General features: G+C 27.8%; 1 protein-coding gene across 1 annotated transcript; it reads left to right on the top strand.

The window, feature by feature from the left end:
- The first annotated feature begins 4224 nt into the window (after window positions 1-4224).
- On the top strand, window positions 4225-22349 carry LOC105251618 (golgin subfamily A member 1). The gene is made up of 8 exons (XM_011258563.3): window positions 4225-4684; window positions 5452-5842; window positions 7767-7855; window positions 8362-8490; window positions 14665-15192; window positions 19698-20225; window positions 21415-21645; window positions 21720-22349. The coding sequence occupies exons 1-8, from the start codon at window positions 4574-4576 to the stop codon at window positions 21873-21875; spliced, it is 2163 nt and encodes a 720-aa protein (XP_011256865.1). The 5' UTR covers window positions 4225-4573; the 3' UTR covers window positions 21876-22349.
- Window positions 22350-24189: the final 1840 nt, after the last annotated feature.

The following is a 24189-nucleotide window of genomic DNA, read 5'->3' as shown; positions in this document are numbered from 1 at the left end:
AGGTATTGCAAAGATATTATTTTATAATATTATTTTACAATATTATTTTAGCAATGTTGCAGCAATATTTAAAAATAGTGAAAATATATAATAGTGGTACACGTATCTTTCGAAGTATATTTCTTTTCTTTTATCAATTTAATTTCTAATGAACTGATTTAATTCAAAATAATTTAATAATCTGGATTCCTTGTTGGATTTAGAATATTAAACAAATTATTTAAAATTAGACGGATAAATAGGAAATAGTCCATTTATTGCGTGTAAGATTACTATTGCCGAGTGTATGTAAGATAGTTGTATAGATTATCGACATAAAAAAATAGATTTTTTAATTAAAAGTTTGTTATTAAATTTATTTTGATAATTTATACAACTATTATTAATAGATGTTTTTTTTTAAATATTTTATAAGCAGTTAATGGACTTTTAAATAAATGTTTTATAGAGATCTAATTCGAAAGACAAAAATGTCTAATCGACCACATTTTATATATCTTTATAAATTTCCAAGATTTTTATAAATTTTCTATTTTATATATTTTTATCAATTTTCATGTATCAAAAGTAAAAATATTCTGTATGCAATATTACTAGTTACAATAACGTTGCGTTTTTTCAACTATATTACATTGCAATATTGCTATTATATTTCATTGTAATATTACAAAAAACGGACATTTTAACGTTGCTACAATTTTACAACCGATTTGCAATATTGCAATGTTTCAATGAAATTATTCTCAACTTTTCTGTGCTGTATGGGAATCACATGTATAAACAAAAGTTAAGTGTTAGTGTTGTAGGTTTAGTGCGAAAGTTTCATAGAGTTCAAACAGATTAGATAAAAATATATAAGTACATATATATAACGTTAATCAATGTTTTAGATAAAAAAATGTAGCATTGGTCATTCGTATATTTTTGCAATTTTTATAAAAAATTTTATAATTTTATAAAAATTTTTATAAAATTACATACAAATGATTCGAATAGTACATATTTTTATACATATGTATATAATAAAATTGCATGACCAATAATGCTACATTTTTTTCTATAAAGATTGATTGGCGTTAAATTGACTTCGCCTCGCATGCGCGAAAAAATTAAAAGTTCTACCACCGACGATTTATTAAATTTAATAATTGCGAAATATAAATAATAACAGCGAATTATTTTTAAGTTATAAATATGTAGTTTCAATTTTGAAGTCATTTGACAATTTAATCTCATATAGAGGTCTTGAAATTCAATTGTAATTAATTAATTCGTAAATTTCATTATATGACGTGGAAATGTTCGAGGTCAAACGTTAATTGTAACATATAAAAAGAAAGAAATCTAGTGCGCTACGAAAGCCAATGGAAATCAAGCCTGTATCAAAAACCTATCGATATAAGCCAGGCCGCTAAAAGAAAATAATAAAAATTTGAATTAATTTTTTGCGATCTTCTCTCCAATTAAACCGACGAAAAATCCATTGTTCTCGCAATAGTTTAAGATCTTTCTCGAATCTCAATGTCTCACCGGAGACAGTGTGTTGTCATCACGAGAAAATTAAAATCGCTCGCTTTAATTTTTAACAAAGCTAATCGTCGAATGTCACCGAGTTATAGTGATTTCGTGGAGTTTTATCGCTCGTTATTATTATTATTTATCACAACTATTTCATTCGCAATATTTTGACCGGTCAAGTGAATCGTTTTTTTTCGTCTCCGTTTTTCGCGAAACTCCACTTCTTTTCCATCATTTGTAGAACTCGGCTTCTCTCTTTGTCGCTCGCGATATATTAAAACTTGTATAAATATTAAAACCTTGTATATATTCGGTAAATATATTTTGATGTAATATTTTGTAATATTTTGATGTAATATCAAATATAAAGGCTGTGAGATGAATTTAATTAAATCTCTATGTTAAGTCAATAATCCTTCCATCGCATTGTACTCGAACAATATTAATTTTACTAATAATAATAGGTATATAGTTAATTTCACAAAATTATTTCTTATAAAACTTGCCTTATAATTCTTTAAAAAATAAAAAAATTTTTTAAGAATTCTATAAGTAAACTTGCATAATTTTAAATGTGTTTAGTAATTAATTGAATTTATAAATTCATATAAATATTCATAAATTCATATAAATATAATTCGTTATAAATTTAAGTTATAAAATAAATATAAGGAAAGTTACTTTTAATAGTTTACGATTCTTGTAAGTTTCGATTCTTTAAATTTGAAACAAAATATATTAGTATCTCATTTAAGAAATTAAATTGACAAAAATTTTTAAATAATGAAATTAGATTAGTTTTCTGCCAAGAATGCATCTTTATATAATTACAAAAGTAAATATATCTAATTTGCAGGCTAAATGACCACATGGAATAAGAATATGGTAAGTAACTAATAAAATTATAATTAATATACCTTAATTATGAAAATCTATAATGACGATTAAAATTGATAAAATCAAGTAAAATTGAAATATAAGCAAGCAGATTAAATTTCCATTTTATAAGTATAATACAGAAATGAAATTAATAAGCAAATAGCACTGAAAATAGAATTTGAAAATGGCGGGACAGTAAAAATGGAATAGTTCTATATTTAGAAATTGAAAAAAAACAAAGGATAAGAAGTATAAGTTCAAAAATAAAAAACAAACATCCAATAACATCGATTGTTTGACGTTATTTATTTGGAAAGAAAGATAAAGATAGACATATATTTAAGGCCGGGTCTATAATAGGTAATTTAAGCTTTAAGAAATTGACCAATCACAATCAAGTATGAAGAGAATACTCGACTGTGATTGGTCAATTTTTTAAGGCTTAGAGCTTAAATTACCTAGAGAACCTCAAGGAGAGAGAATGGACAACTGATCATGTGACATGTGATCAAGCTTTTTCATGATTGGCTGGCAGAAAATGTATCAATTTTAGCTATTGCGACGCCAATGCAAAATATGATGACACACAAATAGGACACACATGACACACATATATTAACTTATTTGTGTGCATCATATTTTGCATTGGCGTCCCAATAGCTAAAATTGATACATTTTCTGCCAGCCAATCATGAAAAAGCTTGATCAGTTGTCCATTCTCTCTCCTAGAGGTTCTCTAAAATTACCTATTGTAAATTGGGACTAAAGCCGGGTTTACAATCTCTTAAGGCTTGAGGCTTAAATTGCCTAATGTAGAATCGGCAGCGTTTGCTGGTATCTAGATAAACTTATCTAGATAATCATCTAGATAAAGAAATGAATCATCTTTATTTTTAACTAGATGAAGAAATACAATGTATCTTTATCTTAGATGAAAAATATGTCATCTTATCTAAAAATTGTCTAAGATGACGTTTTCATTATGCAAAAAAGTTTTCCAGACAAGCTTCTAAAAATTTATCTAAAATATCTAAAATAATTTTTTATATTATTATTATAAATATATTATAAATATAAATTAATAAATAAATATTTATAATATCATTTATACCTTTTTGCTATTATTTCTTTATAATATTAAATATTTTTTAGGAAAAGAGAAAGAATATGTGTTTATGATTTTAATATCTCATTTATAATCTGCGTCACATTTTTTATAAATATTTATAGTCTTCTAAAATAAACAAAAATATCTAGATAGTTATCTAAATTATCGCAATAATCATCTCATCTTTCATCTAGATTAAGTAAAAGCAAAATCATCTTTATCTCATCTAAGATAAATTTACAGATTTTTATCTTTATCTTTATCTAGATAATTTTGAAATTATCTACAGCAAACATTGAGAATCGGCCTAACAATTGAACATGATTGGTTTTTACTTTCAGATTCGGCCAATCAGCGTCGAATTGCATCGGAAGATTTAGTAATATTGCCCAATCCATCTGAATGCGGCCATTTAGATAGCTAAATAAAAAACACCCTATATCCACCGGTTTCTAGAGTAACTCGTACGATTAACCAATCAGAGAATCCTACTTTGAATTGGCTAATAAGCGATGTCGGGAGATTCCTAGCAAGAGACACACATAAACGAAACGTTACACTATTGGCTGTCAAATAGGAACATTTTTTTACAACTAAAAATCCTCCGCTCGATAACCAATCGTGTGACATAATCGCGTTGACGTATTTTTCTGACGGAGAACTTCCTACATAAATAAAATTTCGAAAGTTAACAATCTATTTACCTAAAAATCCGTGATCAGAGTCATGGCTCGGAGTCGACACGATCATTCGTGTTTGACGAGTGCGGAGAGTTGCACGATCTCGGTGTCGTTACGGGACGAACGATGCGCGTAAGTGACAGTAATGACCTCATGAAATCGTGGAATTGACGACGAGTGAACGTGAGCGTTGGAAAATGAGGCAATCGTGCTTTTCGTACCTTTGTATTCAGCGTAAAGGTGGACGATCGTAAATCAGCGCAAACGCGGGTGTGCGAGCTGTTTCCATCGACCCGACGTCGCATGCCATAATTTGACAGGTGGTGCTCGCTACACCTGTTATCCGCGTGCTGGCTCCTTAGCGCGGCCCTGACGCGCCAATCGCACTATGTTCGCTACCTTGAAGAATAAGATACGCGAGGAAATCGGGAGTGACGTGTCCACCGTTATCAGAAATGCCGGGAGTATACGCGCCATAAATTCCAAGCATGCGTCTCAGGTAAATATTCCTTCGATTTCAGATTTCGCTCGGTGAATTTTCCTTCAGGAAATTTTCTCGACGACTCAACTTTGGAAAAATTGTCCTGTCAAATTTTTTTGGTTTCATATTTACGCAAACGTAATCAGATAAAAGAAATAGTCGTGTATTCTAAAATATTAAGTTACTTTTGATTTAAATATATAGGGTGTCCCAGACTTAATGAATCAGCCGTTGATGGTAGATTGCTGAGATCATTTGGAGACGAAAATCTTAATACCAAAATGTTGACCTATGTCCTTGAACATAGGAGAACGTAACGCCGATTGGTAATCTTTAATCTTTTATAGCGCCGAAACTATATCTTCCTTGACATTTTGGTATTAAGATTTTCGTCTCCAAATGATCTCAGGAATCTACCATTAACGGCTGATTCGTTAAGTCTGGGACACCCTATATATTTAATAGTCATGTTATAAAATATTAAACTATTAAATATTAAATTAAATAGTCACATAAAATCAAACTAAATTATATTTAATTTAAATATATATTATTTTAAGATTCAGAAGTGTCTCCCTGTAAATTATAAAATTCATAGGAAAATATAGAAAAAGATATAGAGAAAATACACAAAATTATAAACTTATAAACATACAAAAAAAGAACTTTTAATTGTAAACAATATAATGTATATTTTTGATTTAATTTATTTGTGAGAATATAAAGCTATTATATAATTTTATTATACAGCTCTTTTAAGATTGATTATATTATTATTGTTACAGACAGGTTCTACAAGTAGTGTTAGCGGTTCTCAGGTATCATTAGATGGATTGAGGGAAGAAAGTGCATCTCCGTTGCCATCAGTTTCATCAAAAGGAGAGAATAGTCTTGAACCCAAGCCTAACGATGGAATACAGTTAACTACAAAAGATATGAAGAAGCTTGAAAATAAAGAAGATGAGTGGCGAAAACGTTTAGCAAAGAAAGAGGCAGAAATATTGAAGCGAATGGAAAAACAGGAAGAAGAATGGAAAGTCAGGCTTCTTGAAAAAGAGAAAGAATGGAAGAAGGTCGTAGAAAAGCAGGAGAAAGAAAAACGGAAATTACAAGAGGAGATAAAAAAGATAGAAATAGCGAAACAATCTTTAGAGCACGCTCTTAAAGATGCGGAAGGTATTTATAGCTTATCAAATTTCTAAGATATTAGTGTTTTCATCTTTTCATGTATATATGCACATATGTAAACACAGAGTATCACGTAAAAATTACTTAAAACATATAATACCATTATATTCCTAAACTAAAATGGATTAACTTTCTCCTTCTGCAAAAGTTTTGATAACGCTTAGTTTTTACCAATTTTTTAATCAATTAGATTTCATTGATGAAATATAATTGAGATGTACATGTTAGATTTTTAGGGAATCACATGCACATATACAGGGTGGCCCCGAACGTTCCAGCCAGTCTTTGAGATCTTACAGGAAATTCTGAGCAAAAAATTTCCCTATAAACATGGATCGAAAAATGCTTTCTTTAAGAAGTTATCGCTTAAAAACTTCTGATGAAGGAAGAGCAAAAGGTGAAAAGAAAATGAAATAAAAAGAAAATGAAACTAAATGAATTTCTTGAAGAAAACGATAAAAATAAAAAATAAAAATCTTTTTCTTTTATGAAAATAAAATAAAAGTTAGTTAAAAAAAATTATTTTATTTTTATAAAAGAAAAAGATTTTTATTTTTTATTTTTATCGTTTTTTTTCAAGAAATTTATTTATTTTCATTTTCTTTTTATTTCATTTTCTTTTCACCTTTTGCTCTTTCTTCATCAGAGGTTTTTGAGCGATAACTTCTTAAGGAAGCATTTTTCGACCCAGTAGGAAATTTTTTCTTCAGAATTAAATTTCCTATAAGATCTCAAAGTCTGATTGGAACGTTCGAGGCCACCCTGTATATGATCAGATATTCTGTATAAAGAGTAAATGTTTGATATAGAGATTCCCTCTTTAATCTTTTTAAATATGTATATATTTATATATATTTTTAGTAATGAAAATCGATTCTTCTTGAAAAACTCATTCTCGTTTTATATAATTATATTTTTGTATAATTTTGTTTCAATGCAACTCTATGCAATAATATTATAACAGTAAGCATTTACAATAATAATAAAGTATATACATTGCAGATTCTTTATCATCTATTTTATGTATTTTGAGAGAAAATTAACATTTAAAATGCTCGAAAAAATTATCACTTTTATTTAATTTCGTTTTTGTATAATGATAAAGCAATAAATTTTTTCTTCAAATATTATTAGAGTGCAATATTATTTACAAGGATAGACTGTAATATTTTATAGTTATTTAGTACGCTTTATGATTGCTTAAGGAAAAATAAAAAATTAACATTTTATGCACTAAAACTGCAATTAATTATTTTTTTAATAGCTTAAAAAATTATTTTAAAAAAGATTTAACAAGGATTTTTTGTTTGATTCTTTTCATGTTCTTCTTTAAAATCATTTAACCCATTTTCTTCTACATCTGATAACATTAATATAAATCAATGTGATAATTTCAAATGTCTCATTCTGTACATAATGTTTTGAAATAGAAGATATTAGTTTGGAGATTATGATTATTATTACTCTACACATTTCGAAATATATAAAGTTCTAATAATTATGAAATTATGAATCATTCATTAAGAATGCATTTTTTAAACTGACAATCTTTATATTTAATGAATTAGACAAAGCAGGCTAGTATAGTCGATCAGATAATAAATAAAATAAGATTAGATAGCTGACTAGTTAAAGCAAACTTATATATGTATAATAAACATATCAAAATTTTTTAAATAATTTTTTCTTAAATATTTTGTTTTCAATCGATGAAACTTTAAAAGAACACATTTTCTTATATTTACTAAACATTTACATTTCTAATCTTATAATTACTTTTAAACTTTTTCGTATCTTGAAAAGAATGAGGAAACACTTCTTTCTGATGACTTCTATTTCGAGCATATCTTGTGTTTATATGTTGTGTATGTGTGTGTGTGTGTGTGTATTATCTTTTCTCATTATGTTTTAGAATATAAAAAGAAGTTGTACAGCTTTCAAGAAGATGCAGAACAGCTGGAAGGTTTTCAAACACAGGAGATGGCAAAAGTTAAACACCTTGTATGTGTTATTAAAATAATAATATATGTAGGAGAGGATTGATTTATGACTTTCTGTTTCTATTCTATATAGAGATGTACATATATTAACAGAATTCTGTATGTTGGTGCTGTATATAAAAAATTGGGACATTAGATATTGCAATATGAACAAATTTTTTAAATAAGTATTTTAATTTTAATTTTTTTACATATTTAATTTTAGTTATTAGTAAAATGAATCTAATAATGTATGATAAAATCGTTAAAATTTGTTAAAATTAAAAAAATGACAAATCGTTAAAATTTGTTAAAATTTAAAAAATGTTAAAGCATTATTAATTTTTAATTTTTATTATTAATTTTTGAATTCTATAAATAAAAACAATGAAATTTTTATAAAATATTTATGATTTTATTTTTGCATCTGTTACTTGATTATTATAATTTTTGCAACCTGTAGATAATTTTTTAATTCTAATATATTATTGAAACAACTTAGATTAAGTATGTAATAATTTTTTGCAGTTATTGGCAAAAGAGCAGGAAGTAGATGAAAAGACGTATCATTTGAAAGCTGCTACAGCGGAAATAGAAAGCTTGAAGACAGAAGTTTCCCGTCTCAGACGATATGAAGATGAATTAAACGATATACAAGTAAGTTGAATTAAGTTTAAAGCTTTTCATATATTTGTTCAAATTTATTAATTTATTTACACAAACGACTTTTTAATTTTTTAAATAATTGTTTATGTCTTGTACATTTTATGATATTTTTAATATTATTTATATTTAATATTATTTATAAATATAATTATATAGCATTTTTTATGGGATATATTATTTATTATTATACAAATGCAATTATTATATAATTATTATACAAATATTATACAATTATTATAATTTAAATTGAATTTTTTAATAAGCATAAGTAGCAATTTATTAGTCTAAATATTATATGCTTTCTGATTTATATAAGTGATATGTTTGATGTTATTTTTTAAAATACGATATGGCAACACTGAGCATTGAAATTGTTAAAACTATAATTAATTTAGAATTTTGCAAACACAAAAAAAATCATATGCAATTTGATTAATAATAATTGTAAAGTACAGTATTTCTTATGCAAGCGAAAAGAATTCATCAAGGCCCGTAAAATTCCATTTTTCTGATAATACAAAAATTTTTTTAATAAGAAAATAATTTCTTAAAAAACAATTTGCAAATTTTTATTGTGCATAAATTATATTGTTGTTACAAATAGAAAACTTGTAATAACAAATCGAGAATAATATTTTAAACATTGAAAAAAAACAAGGCTTTAAATATATCTCATCAACGATTGGAAAATACAAAATGTTTTTAATGTGAATTATCCATCACATTATCCATAAATTTTTTCTATTACATGACATGATTAACAAACGAGCTTTCATTTATCTCACAATTATTCGCTTTATTGAGTGGATTAAATTATATTGAATCTTGTGTTGGCAAAATTCTTAAATTTAAATTTAGTTGCTCTTGAAGAGAAAATGTTCAATCGGCACTGAAAGATTATTTATTATTTTTATGAGAAGTTGTTTATAATTTTATATACATGCGAGTGCACACTACACACATATAGTCAAACAAAATCGGATTTGTCACTTTATGAAGTTTGTTCATAGTATTAGTATTTAATAATTCTAAACCTGTGATTCTCTATCTGTGTGTTTTCTGTTTGTCACATATGTATGTACCCAGAGATAAATATAGTTGTAAAATTTTCTCATGATACATGCTATCAGTGGTCGTATTCCACAAATAGTAATTTAAAAAATTGTTTAACACCAACAAGATTTTAATCAAAACATTTGAAAACTTTTTTCAACATAATTTTCGACAAGAAAATTATTTATATTAAAAATGCGAATTTTATTAAACTTTTAAAAGATTATCTTTATACAAGATGTCCCATTTTCCACCCTCATAACTTTTTTAATTTTGATTGTAGAAAAAAATGTTTCAGACAAAAATTATATGGCTTGAAGGGGGACATAAGGTGGTGTCATTAGTTTGACATTGAAGAGTCACCTGAAGGTCACGTCCAACTTTTTAAATGGGACACCCTATATACTTTTGCTATATACTTTGTTCTTATAGTTCATCTCGAGAGCTTTCCAAAACACTATAATTAAGTTAGTTTTCATTAAGTACTTTCCGAGTTATGAGGCTTGAAATCATTTCTTAATTTTACATAAACCATAATATATCTAGTAAAATATTCATTTTTCGATTATCTTGCCTTGATATTTTTATGTATAAAATAATGAGAGGAATCAATTGGTGTAAACACATAGTTATTTTTAAAAAATATGTAATTTGCAATTAATAATTACATATTTTTTCTTCTGTATATCTTTTCAAGAAGCTAATATTATCACTTCATGTTTCTTTTCAAATTATTGTCTAAAACTGTTATCTAAAATATTTTGTTTTAATAATGCTTTATTTTATGTTAAATTTTTTCATCTGAATCAATTAAATAAATTATTTAAATACATACACTGTACGTGTATGTGTGTACGCGGGAACATATGTGTGTGTGGGGACTTGCATCTCTTTAATTAGCACTTCTCTTATGCCGTGCGTGCGCGCTGGCCTTTTATATTTGACCACATAATAATACAAATTAGGATATTTATAGAGAGAGAAGATATATTCTTAATTTAAGATTGTCTTAAATAAGGTCGGAAAATGTGGATGTGTAATTTTAAAGTGACCTTACTTAAGAAGCCATATTTGAGATGATCTTAAATATATTAACAGACTATGGCAAGGCTTAAACATTGCCCAATTAAGAAATTATTACATCATCATAATTACAATATAAGCTGCGCACGATTGGACGACTTAGGTCCGGTTCCACAACTCGAGTTAATCCGAGTTTGATACGTTAAACTGGATTCTGATTGGTCCATTCACTGCTTAAACTCGGATTAACTGGATTGTGGAACTGGGCCTTAGAGTTGAATAGATCAATTGACAATTTAGAATTAGATAAATATATGTATGCATTTGATGAAAGCTACTCAATTTTTTTTAATTTAGTGAAAACATTAGGAAACGCATATAATTAAAAAAAACTTATTTTAGAAAATTGCGCCAAAAATCTTTATAAATATTCTCCTTTTTTGAAATTTTCAACAAAGATATTTGGAAGATCAAGGAATTTTTTTTACAAGATTTGAATAGAATATTCTCATTTGGTGCATTTTTCTAATATCACCATTTTTTACAGGAAAAACTGACTTAAGCAATGAAATATATTACATATTAAAATATATAAGAAGCAATTCTTTATATTTCTTTGTACTATTGTGTATTTTTTTAGACTGGCGTATAAAAATATCAATTAAAAATATAGAGATTAAAAAATGTACATGGGAATAATTCCTTGTACAATAGTTCATTAACGAGCGCATATATTTTATATATATATATATATATATATATTTCTTTCTTTTTTTTTTTTTCTAAAGCGATTATATACTATTATATTTTGATGCAACTTAAAAAACTCTTTCTTTTAAATGATTTCGCATGAAAAAATAAGCAGTGTTTACTAAGAGTATTAATTTAAAATGTAACTCTCTCTCTCTCTCTCTTTAATTTTTCCATACTTAATCAAATCGAATAATATTTACACGCGATGGTGTAAACTGAATAAAATATATAAGTAAAATATAATTTTTATAATAAAGTAATATAAGTAGTACATAATATAAGTGGTTGTTGATAGCTTAGAGTTGGCGCATTTTTAAAGCACGCTTGTTTGTGAAAAGGGATTTTTTTATATTCGGAATAAGAGAGAAATAAGGGATTTTATATTTATATATCACGTAATTTTATATATATATTTTGTATTTGTATTAATGTTTTTGAGTATTATCTCGCTTTTTGTTTCGTCACAGTTGCTCTAGTTTTCTCTGCACCTTTTTATTATTGACATGCCGCTCAAACATGAACTCATAACATACATATTACATGTGACTCTTGCTGTAGTAAAAAAAAAAAAAAAACATTCAAATTACGTGAGTTCCATAACTCTTAGATGTAATATCGCATGACAACTTTATTATCTCTTAGTATTTTATCTGTCTCTCTTTCTCTCTTAATAATTTTTATATGTATATACATATACAGGGTGTTTTAGACCACTCGTACCACCCATTTAAAAACTAGAGAAGTGGTTATTTCAAAAAAGTAAAAACATTTTCTTTATAAATCGGGTGCGCTCTATCGAATGGTGATATTTTCAACTTCTGGTTTCGGCCGGAAATAGGCGATTCAGACCGGAAATGCATTTTTTTAAATGGAACCCCCTATTTTTCATTGCATATTCTTGTAGCTTACCTCGAGAGCTTTCCAAAACACTAATTAAATTATTTTTCCATGAAGTATTTTTTGAGTTATGAGGCTTGAAATCATTTCTTAATTTTACACAAATCATAAAATATCTTGTAAAATATTTATTTTTCGATTATCTTATCTTAATACTTTTATGTACAAAATAATGAGAGGAATTAATTGGTGTAAAGAAAACACATAGTTGTTTCTAAGAAAAAATATGTAATTTGCAATTAACAATTCCATATTTTTTCTTAAAAACAACTGTGTGTTTTCTTTACACCAATTGATTCCTCTCATTATTTTGTACATAAAATTATTAAGGTAAGATAATCGAAAAATGAATATTTTACAAGATATTTTATGGTTTGTGTAAAATTAAGAAATGATTTCAAGCCTCATAACTCGAAAAGTACTTCATGGAAAAATCATTTATTATAGTGTTTTGGAAAGCTCTCCAAGCAAGCTACAAGAATATGTAATGAAAAATAGGGAGTGCCATTTAAAAAAATACACTTCCGGTCTGAATCGCCTATTTCCGGCCGGACGCAGAAGTTGAAAATATCGCCATTCGATAGAGCGCATCCGATTTATAAAGAAAATGTTTTTACTTTTTTGAAATAACCACTTCTCTAGTTTTTAAATGGGTGGTACGAGTGATCTGAAACACCCTGTATTTTGCTTTTCGCTGTCCTCTCAGTCTCTTAATTGAAAAACTTTCAGACTAATTTATTACAGTATTACTGGTGTGTTCGAGAGAAAAAAGAATATATTTGTAAATTATTAAGAAGTGATATTAATTGTCCTGTTTGGTAAATTATTAAGAAGTGATATTAATTGTCCTGTTTGGTAAAAAATAATTGATGTTCTTGCATGAATATAATTGGTCTCATTTTTGAGATTTATAGATATATATTTTCCGTACATATACATATATATATATATATATATATATATATATATATATATATATACATTCGCGTGATATTCGCCGGATAAAATCCAATGGGAGGCAATTTCTTTGAGTTATGGAACAGTAGCGTTGTTAAAAGTGACATGAAAAAGTTCTGTGAATACAACGCACGCATGAAGATTGGAAAACTTTGGTAAACGAGAGCATCGAAGATCAGAGTTAGGCGGTTATTTCCGCTAATTCGTTGCTGCTATCGCTGATGCTAGAGGTACGTTTTCAAGGCTTCGCCGCTATTCTGTTCATTTACGCTAGAATGATCATGCAACAGCCCCTTTGCTTCTGCCTGCTTCAACATATTCGGAATATAAATTCTTAATATTGAATAAAAAAAGGCTGAAACGAACTCTACCTGATACAATAATGCATGTATTACACACTTAAGTGCGGCATCATTTCAGATACAAAGTTGTTTTGTCTTCCTCTTCTTTTTTATGATTTTGTACTTTTATGAAATTTCTTTTACAAAAAGTTATATTAACTCAATGAATTTTTTGCGGGAAAGAATTATATTTTTAACATATAATTGTTTTAATAATTGTTTTAATTTTAATTTAAAAAATATTAATATAATATTTATTTAAAAATATTAATTAATATTTATATAATTCATAATTTAATATAAAAAATTGAGAAATATTGACGAATGTCAGATCTCATAATACTGCTCTTCGTTTGCCTTTTCGTATTTTTGCTGTTTCGTCTGAATGGAATGATATACAGAGTGTCCTAAAAGTCCCGGACCGGTCGAATATTTCATAAACTATGCACTTTAGAAAGAAATGTTTCAGACAAAAGTTGTATGGCTTGAAGGGGATCACATAGTTGTTTTTAAAAAAAAATATGTAATTGCAAATTACATATTTTTTTCTTAAAAACAATTATGTTTTTTCTTTACACCAATTGATTCCTCTCATTATTTTGTACATAAAACTATTAAGGTAAGATAATCGAAAAATGAATATTTCACAAGATATTTTATGTAAAATTAAGAAATGATTTCAAGCCTCATAACTCGGAAAGCACTTAATGAAAACTAACTTAATTGTAGCATTTTGAAAAGTTCTCGACGTGAGCTATCAGAATATTTAATAAAAAATAGGTAGTTCCATTTAAAAAATTGACGATGATCTTCACGTGACTTTCAAATGACTCTCCCATGTCAAATCATTGCCACTATCTGATGGTCCCCTTCAAGCCATACAACTTTTGTCTGAAACATTTCTTTCTAAAGTGCATAGTTTATAAAATATTCGACCGGATTCCGGAACTTTTGAGACATTCTGTATATACTATCTCTTATTTCTGATTTGGCGAAATTTAATTCGCATATTGTCGCTTTGATAAGACTTGCCAGGGAAGCTTTATATGAAAAAAAAATAAATAAATAAATAAATAAAGCTATAAGTATATTCTAGTGAAAAGCCCAGCGAACAGGGTAATAATTATTTGTTCAATTTCAGGATGAGATGGAGAAGATGCGTCATTCCACGCAGCGAGAGAGATCTCAGCTATCTTGTCAATTGGCACAGACGGAGGAGGAGGTGCGTCATCTGAAGGATAAGGTGTTTGTGCTGGAGCAGAGGATCGCTCTGGAGACGAACGACCAAGTGACGGTTGACGAGAGAATAGCCGATCTAATGCGCGAGAGGACATTGTTGGAAAGGAAGTTGGAGGAGGCGCATCTTCATCTCTCCGACATAAAGACCAGTTGGTCGGGCAAGATTTCTAGTCTGGAGACGCAGGTTGGCAGACTTAGCAGGAAAGTGGGCGAGGAGGGCCTGGAACGCAGACAAGTCGAGCAGGAGAAGGAGAAGCTTAAGCAGAGAATCAAACAGCTAGAGGCCGAGATAGAGGTGAACAATATTGTTATAGCGACAAAAGACGCTAAGCTTTTGCGCATGACAGAGGACATTGACGAGATGGCTACGGAACTGAAAGAGCTCCGGGCCAACGTCGATGACGAGGTGGAAGAATTTAAACGCCAAATTGTGAGTTACCGCGACATGTAGTGACAAAGTGCATGGACTTAGATTGTCTCTCTTGCCGAAAATATTGTCCAAATTCTGATGTAAAATCATTTCTGGTAGGTTTCGTTACAAATGATCACTCGACTGAATTATTTGTAACATATAAAATTCGTTGCTCAGATTAAGCTTCTTTTTACTAGTATTATTGCGATCTTAGAATGCAATCATTTTAATGTAATATATTACTTTGTTCTTCTCGAAGATAAAGACTATATTGCATTTTTTTTTAGAGATTTTTTGTCCGATATCTGTCTTGATATATTATAAGAGTACATAGTTATTATCTACAGGGTGTCCCATTTTAACTTGGACAGTAAAATATCTCAAAAACTAAGCAAACAAAAATGTTTCAGACAAAAGTTGTAGTTTCGAGGGGGACATAAGATGGTACCATTGGTTTGACTTGAAGAGCTATTTGAAGGTCACATGAAGGTCATCTTCAATTTCTTAAATGGAACCTACATTCATATAACCTTCAAACAACTCTTCAAGGTCAAACCAATGGTATCATCTTATATCCCCTTCAAAACTATACAACTTTTGTCTGAAACATTTTTGTTTGCTGGGCTTAGTTTTTGAGATATTTTACTGTCCAAGTTAAAATGGTACACCCTGTATATTTTTTAAACACGTTTGTTGACGATAAATTTTGGAAGCTTTGATGATTTTCGATTTTTGTTAAATTTTTTGGTACATTTAACTTTCGCACTTTTATTTTGGAATGTACGACCGATTGTCACGATTATTAAATTTTACAAGACTGATAAATTCTATTTTCCAAATAGGAGATATACATTTGCATAACTTCTGCAACATATCAATAATTTAAATATGATATATTTAAAATTTTCTTAATGTTCCCTATCTTTTCAAAATCTTATACAGATCTTATATAGTGAAGATTATTAGGTGATTAGTAATAATTGTTCTTGAATATTTTATATGTTTGTAATGTTTGTGTGCAATTATATATGAAATTATATCAAAAATATCTCGTATTTCGATATAAAAACTATATACAATTTTAACAAATACATATAATTTTTATAATACAAAATATATATAGAGTGGTCTCGAAATTCACGAATCAAAATATAGCAGAAAACTTGTCGAAAAATGAAGTAATAAAAGTATTTACAATTTTTCAAGTTTTGCGATATAAAAATTTAAGCGAGTTTATAGTACTTTGATTCGTTAATTTGTTAATCTGTATATATGCGCGCGTACGCGCATGTTAATCGATAATATTGTTCATGTTATTGTTGCATGTTGTTCAGAAGCTTGATGCTTCTTGCTTGATGCACATTTTATTTTTTTTACCTCAGTTACGTGCACGTGCCCTTATCAAAAATTCTTTATTACTTTTAACGATATAGTTGTTATTATTCAAAGCATGTTAAGTGAGTTATTCGAGCGTTTTGAGAAGATCTATATCAAAGAAATATATACATAATTACGCAACAGATTCACTTGTATTGAAAATAGTATACCCTCCTTTGTACATTAATGTTAGTATGCTAAAATAATACACACACATTTTTATGTATGACTGCACTTTCTGTATATTTTATTTGTGAAATAAAGAAGGAAAAACAAGTATACACAATCTTTTGCTTTTTACCTATTTTTCATTTTTTTTTTCAACCAATTTTTATTCCCGAATGATTTGTTGATACCTCGTTACAATTGCACTATGGAATTCAGAAAATTGATTTCAGAATTATTCCTACGTATGCTATTGAAATAAAATTTTAAAATAAACTTTTAAGACAAAATTATTCATAAATATAGATAAATATAGATTTAGCTTTTTTTCTGCCATTATTATTATTTACATAGCTTTATATTTTTATGCTAGAAATATTGAAAAAATTACATTTTATTTATAAGTTAGCAGAGAGAGAAGAGAATTACTTTTAAATTAAAAATATCTACGTATTATATATACAGAGTGTCCCAAAACCCGGACTGGTTGAATATTTCATAAACTATGTACTTTAGAAAGAAATGTTTCAAACAAAAGTTGTATGGCTTGAAGGGGACCATCAGATAGTGGCAATGATTTGACATGGGAGAGTCATTTGAAAGTCACGTGAAGATCACCGTCAATTTCTTAAATGGAACTCCCTATTTTTTATTAAATATTCTGGTAGCTCACGTCGAGAGCTTTCCAAAACACTATAATTAAGTTAGTTTTCATTAAGTATTTTCCGAATTATGAGGCTTGAAATCATTTCTTAATTTTGCATAAACCATAAAGTATCTAGTAAAATATTCATTTTTCGATTATCTTACCTTAATACTTTTATGTACAAAATATGAGAGAAATAAATGAGAGAATAAATGAGAGAAATCAATTGGTCTAAAGAAAAAACATAGTTGTTTTTAAGAAAAAAATATGTAATTTGCAATTAACAATTACATTTTTTTTTTAAACAACTATGTGTTTTCTTTACATCAATTGATTCCTCTCATTATTTTGTAATAAAATTATTAAGGTAAGATAAAATAAAATAAAATTATTAAGGTAAGATAATCGAAAAATGAATATTTTACTAGATATTTTATGGTTTATGCAAAATTAAGAAATGATTTCAAGCCTCATAACTCGAAAAGTACTCAATGAAGAAATACTTTATTATAGTGTTTTGGAAAGCTCTCGAGATAAGCTACACGAATATGTAATGAAAAATAGGGGGTTCCATTTAAGAAATTGACGGTGATCTTCACGTGACTTTCAAATGACTCTCCCGTGTCAAATCATTGCCACTGTCTGAAGGCCCCCTTCAAGCCATACAACTTTTGTCTGAAATATTTCGTTCTAAAGTGCATAGTTTATGAAATATTCGACCGGTCCTGGACTTTTGGGACACTCTGTGTATACAGGGTCTACCAAAAGTGTGGAAACCCCTAAATATCTCGGAAAATATACGTTTTACAGAAAAGTGTTTCCAACAAAAGTTGTAGGGTTTAAGAAGATCTATATACTGATTCTATCAGTTTGACCTTGGATGGCGTCGTCAAGGTCAGGTCAAGGTCACATTGACTTTTTTAAATGACACCCCCTACATTTGATTGCATATTCTTATAGCTTAATTCAAGAGCTTTCCAAAACACTATAATAATGTTCATTTTTATTAAGTACTTTGCGAGTTATGAGGGTTGAAATAATTTCTTAATTTTACATAAACCATAAAATATCTAGTAAACCATTCATTTTTCGATTATCTTACCTTCATACTTTTATGTACAAATTAATGAGAGGAATCAATTGGTGTAAAGAAAACACATAGTTGTTTCTAAGAAAAAATATGTAATTTGCAATTAACAATTCCATATTTTTTCTTAAAAACAACTGTATGTTTTCTTTACACCAATTGATTCCTTTCATTATTTTGTACATAAAAGTATGAAGGTAAGATAATCGAAAAATGAATGGTTTACTAGATATTTTATGGTTTATGTAAAATTAAGAAATTATTTCAACCCTCATAACTCGCAAAGTACTTAATAAAAATGAACATTATTATAGTGTTTTGGAAAGCTCTTGAATTAAGCTATAAGAATATGCAATCAAATGTAGGGGGTGTCATTTAAAAAAGTCAATGTGACCTTGACCTGACCTTGACGACGCCATCCAAGGTCAAACTGATAGAATCAGTATATAGATCTTCTTAAACCCTACAACTTTTGTTGGAAACACTTTTCTGTAAAACGTATATTTTCCGAGATATTTAGGGGTTTCCACACTTTTGGTAGACCCTGTATATATATATATATATATTATTCATAGATATTTTTAATTTAAAAGTAATTCTCTTCTCTATATAATTATAAGATATTAGAGAGAGAATTAAATAAATATATTTTATATATTTATTTAATTGTGCTGTTAACAATATGATATTTTATAAATGAGTTTATTATTTAAAGTGCAAAAATTTTTTTATAACAATATAAGGAAAATCTTTATTTTACTTATATTTACTTTGTTCTCTGTGATGATTTTTAACTTTTAAGAATAATATTATTTAAGAATAATATTATTACTTTGCAATTTTTTTATCCTTAATGACTTTTTTCTTATTGTATTTTCTTAATTGTATAAAATTGCCTAAAAAAACCAGTCATTAAATAATTATTAAAATAAAGATTTTTTTTTAAGATTGAAACTCTACTCTTTTAACTATTTAATTAAAAAAAACTTCGTATAAGCTTTAATTTTTTGAAGTAAAATTTAGATAAATATACAATTGTGTTAAGTATTTTCTCATATCGTGAGAACATTTACTCGTTTTATCACTAAAGAATATTACAAATAAACAAATACATATTTATACATATAAAAATATTCATTTTAAAAAAGAGTAACATCACCATGTCGTCAATTAGGTATGAATGCAAATTGTTAGAAAAATTATATGTTCAAATGCCAATTTATATGAATTTATATTTGTGTTTTTTAGGAATCTTCCTCGAAACAGATCACTCAATTGAAGTCAGACCTCGAGAATACGACGAGCAAGCTTAGTGCTGTTACTAACGAATTAGCAAATCTTCGATTGTCTTTGGAAAAGGAGCAATCGAGTAATTCTTCTTTACGTCTAGAACTGGCGTGTCTGCAAGAAATTCTCGAATCCGAACGATCAACTGCAGCGGAACTGCAAATTTCCTTCGAGAGGGAAAAGGATGAGAAGGATGCTGCTTTGCTGAGGAACGCCCAGGTATCTCAGGATATAGAAATTGTGAAGCAGGAGAATCGGCAGCAGGAGATCGAGAACATGGAGCTGCAGAATAGAGTAGAGAATTTGGAGGATCATCTAGTCGGTAAAGCGAAGGAAGTAGAGCAAGCAGCGGTTACATTGAAACAATTCGAGCAGAAAGTTGCAAAATTGGAAGAAGCAGAACGTAACAGAGAGAAGATGGAGAGAAACGAAAGAATACTCAAAAGCAATTTGTTAGATCTGGAAGAACAATTAAGCGAGAAAAATAAGGTAGAGGAAGATTTCAATTTGACTTGAGCAGAATATGTGCGACACAATTATTAAGCGATTATATTCAAAATAACTTGATTGTTGCATGATTAATATTTGTTCCATTTATTTATATATGTGCGCATAATTTGCTTATACAGGGTGTCCCAGACTTAAGTATTTTTGTAACGTTGAAACTACATCTTCCTCAACATTTTGGTATTAGAATTTTCGTTTCCAAATGATCTCAGGAATTTGCTGTTAACAGCTGATTAAATTTGGGACACTCTATATACTGGGTGTTCCAGACTACCTGTATCACCCATTTAAAAATGAGAGAAGTGGTTATTTCAAAAAAGTAAAAACATTTTCTTTATAAATCGGGTGCGTTCTATCGAATGGTGATATTTTCAACTTCTGGTTCCGGCCGGAATAGAGCGATTCAGACCGGAAGTGCATTTTTTTTAATGGAACCCCCTATTTTTCATTGCATATTCTTGTAGCTTATCTCGAGAGCTTTCCAAAACACTATAATAAATTATTTTTTCATGAAGTATTTTTCGAGTTATGAGGCTTGAAATCATTTCTTAATTTTACATAAACTATAAAATATATTGTGAAATATTCATTTTTCGATTATCTTACTTTAATACTTTTATGTACAAAATAATGAGAGGAATCAATTGGTGTAAAGAAAACATACAGTTGTTTTTAAGAAAAAGTATGGAATTGTTAATTGCAAATTACATATTTTTTCTTAGAAACAACTATGTGTTTTCTTTACACCAATTGATTCTTCTCATTATTTTGTACATAAAAGTATTAAGGTAAGATAATCGAAAAATGAATATTTTACAAGATATTTTATGGTTGATGTAAAATTAAGAAATAATTCAAGCCTCATAACTCGAAAAGTATTTCATGGAAAAATAATTTATTATAGTGTTTTGGAAAGCTCCCGAGGTAAGCTACAAGAATATGCAATGAAAAATAGGGAGTTCCATTTAAAAAAAATGCGCACTCGATTTATAAAGAAATTGTTTTTACTTTTTCAAAATAACCACTTCTCTAGTTTTTAAATGAATGGTACGGGTGGTCTGAAACACCCTGTACACATGCATTAGCACACACACACACACACAAATCACTCTATCAACTATCTAAATAAATCATACAATTTAATTATATTAATTTTTTTCCTCATTTTTAGACAATCAAAGTTTTGCAGCAACGGTTAGCCGATATGAAAAAAACACTTCAACGCGAGTTGAAAATTCCGTCCTCGTCGTTGGATAGTGATGCTGAAGCTTCTGCCGCCATTCTCAACCCGAGTTCATCTAAAACCGTCACTGCCAAGCATAATAATTCGAGAGAAGATGACGTTAATTTTAAATATCTCAAGCATGTTCTCATCAAATTCCTCACTAGTAGAGAATACGAGGTGCACATTTATTTTGATTTAAATTTACATTCCATTTCGATAATAAATAAACAATGTAATATTAACTTTTTAAGGCTCTCCATTTAACGAGGGCAGTGGCGACATTATTGCACTTTTCGCCAGAAGAGGAACGTCTACTTCAAGAGACTTTAGAATGGAAAATGTCATGGTTCGGTACTAGGCCTAACTTAGGATTCGGACAAACTGCCAAAGCGATACCACCTAGCTGATAATTACAAGATGTTTCGTACCTGACGAAACGTACTAGAGCAAAAGTAAATTCTTGTTCGAAATGATCAATATGCAAATCACTTGAATTGGAAGTGATTTACATGTTAAAGCGACCGCGACTAATTTAAAGGATATAAAAAAAATTAGAAGAATAATATAAAGTCATAATGCGATTTTACAAAGTTTAATAAGCACGTTTAATATTAGTGCAAGTATAATAAACAAACTACAATAAATGGCTATGTGTACGGAACTAAATTGTGGTAAAAGGTGGCTTTATGAAGATTTGATAAGATTTTATGAATACATCATTAATTATTGATTTCTGTCATACACCTGTCATCATGTGTAATACTGAAGTGCAATTTTGATTGTTGAAACTGAACTATCATGTGTGATGGATTGTGATACTTTGCGCATGTATAAATCGTGATGCAAATGCAGTTCTGATATAAATTGATTTGTAACATATATATTTTGTTCAAGTGAAATTTGTTTTGTGATAATGGTTACAATGGCATTGTACAAAACATTTCTCATTTTTATATGGCTTTTGCACACTTTGCACATCAGCGAAAAATAGTGAAACATATCTCAAATTAAGACTTCAAAACAGAATTAGAATTTAGTTGCAACAGAATTTGTTGAGCATAATTTCATAGTTGATTCTCTCTTTCTCTCTTCCTCTTTCGTTTCTCTTATATTAGCAACAAGTTTTTAATAACGATAATACAATAATACAAAATTTTTTATCTTTTATTTGAAAAGTCTGATTTTTGACATTCCAGTTGTATCTTAATTACAATAATTATGCGCGTGTTTCTTTAAATAATCGATTATATTTTATCATTATCGATTATTTAATTAACTATTATTTTAATATATATTGTAAAAATAAATAGGTGATTTGATCATTCGAAATGAATGCAATGACAAGTTAAAAACTTTAATTATATAAAAGTAAAATTTTTACATGAATTATATATTTATATATGTATATATATATATATATATATATATATAATTATATTATATATAAAATTTATATTATATATAAAATATATATATATAATTTTATAAAATTATTATATATATAATATAAATTTTATAAAATTATATATAAAATTATATATAAATTATATATAAATTATATACAGAGTGTCCCAAAAGTCCCGGTCGAATATTTTATAAACTATGTACTTTAGAAAGAAATGTTTCAGAAAAAAGTTGTATGGCTTCAAAGGGGCTATAAGATGGTGTCATTACTTTGACCCTGAAAAGTCGTTTGATCATGTAAAGGTTATTTTCAATTTTTTAAATGGAACTATTTATTTTTTATTGAATATTCTGGTAGCTTACGTCGAGAGGTTTCCAAAACACTATAATTAAGTTAGTTTACATTAAGTACTTTCCGAGTTATGAGACTTGAAATCATTTCTTAATTTTACATATACTGTAAAATATCTTGTAAAATATTCATTTTTCGATTATCTTATCTTAATATTTTTTATGTACAAAATATTGAGAGGAATCAATTGGTGTAAAAAAAAACACATAGTTATTTTTAAGAAAAAAGATGTAATTGTTAATTGCGAATTACATTTTTTTTTTCAAAACATTTATTTGTTTTCTTTATATCAAATGATTACTCTCCTTATTTTGTACATAAAAGTATTAAGATAAAATAATCGAAAAATGATTATTTTATAAGATATTTTATGGTATATGTAAAATTATAAATTATTTCAAGCCTCGTAACTCGGAAGATATTTAATGAAAACTTAATTAGAGTGTTTTGGAAAGCTCTCGACGTAAGCTACCAGAATGTTCAATAAAAAAATAAATAGTTCCATTTAAAATATTGAAAATGATGTTTACATGATCTTCAAACGACTTTTCAAGGTCAAAGTAATGACACCATCTTATGGCCCCTTTCAAGCCATACAACTTTTTTCTGAAACATTTCTTTCTAAAGTGCATAGTTTATAAAATATTCGACCGGTCTGGAACTTTTGGGACACTCTGTATATAAAATTTATGTGCTGTAATAATCTAAGAATTCTTGTAAATCATACTTTTTATATATTTAAATTATATTATATTAATTTATATTAAATTTAATTTCTTATATTATTATATATGATATAAGGAATATAATTTTAATTATTTTTTAGTAAAACCAGATATTAACATGGAAGAGATATTGATATAAATTGAGTTTAAAGTTGCAACTAATAACATTTTTTGAAGCAAATTTTCCCCAAGAACAATCGAACCCAATTTCCCATGTACGAATATTTGATTAAAAATAGA

The sequence above is a fragment of the Camponotus floridanus genome, unplaced genomic scaffold, assembly GCF_003227725.1.
Source record: "Camponotus floridanus strain SB8 unplaced genomic scaffold, Cflo_v7.5 scaffold169, whole genome shotgun sequence".
In the NCBI taxonomy this organism is placed as follows: domain Eukaryota; kingdom Metazoa; phylum Arthropoda; class Insecta; order Hymenoptera; family Formicidae; genus Camponotus; species Camponotus floridanus.
This window is presented reverse-complemented; position numbering and strand designations above follow the sequence as displayed.

What these genes read in the sequence shown, in the direction of transcription:
- LOC105251618 (XM_011258563.3), top strand. Translation starts at nt 4,574, where the DNA reads ATGTTCGCTACCTTGAAGAATAAGATACGCGAGGAAATCGGGAGTGAC. An exon ending in CGCTCTTAAAGATGCGGAAG is followed by an intron (nt 5,843 to 7,766) that starts GTATTTATAGCT and finishes ATTATGTTTTAG; the next exon opens with AATATAAAAAGAAGTTGTAC. An exon ending in AAGAATTTAAACGCCAAATT is followed by an intron (nt 15,193 to 19,697) that starts GTGAGTTACCGC and finishes TGTGTTTTTTAG; the next exon opens with GAATCTTCCTCGAAACAGAT.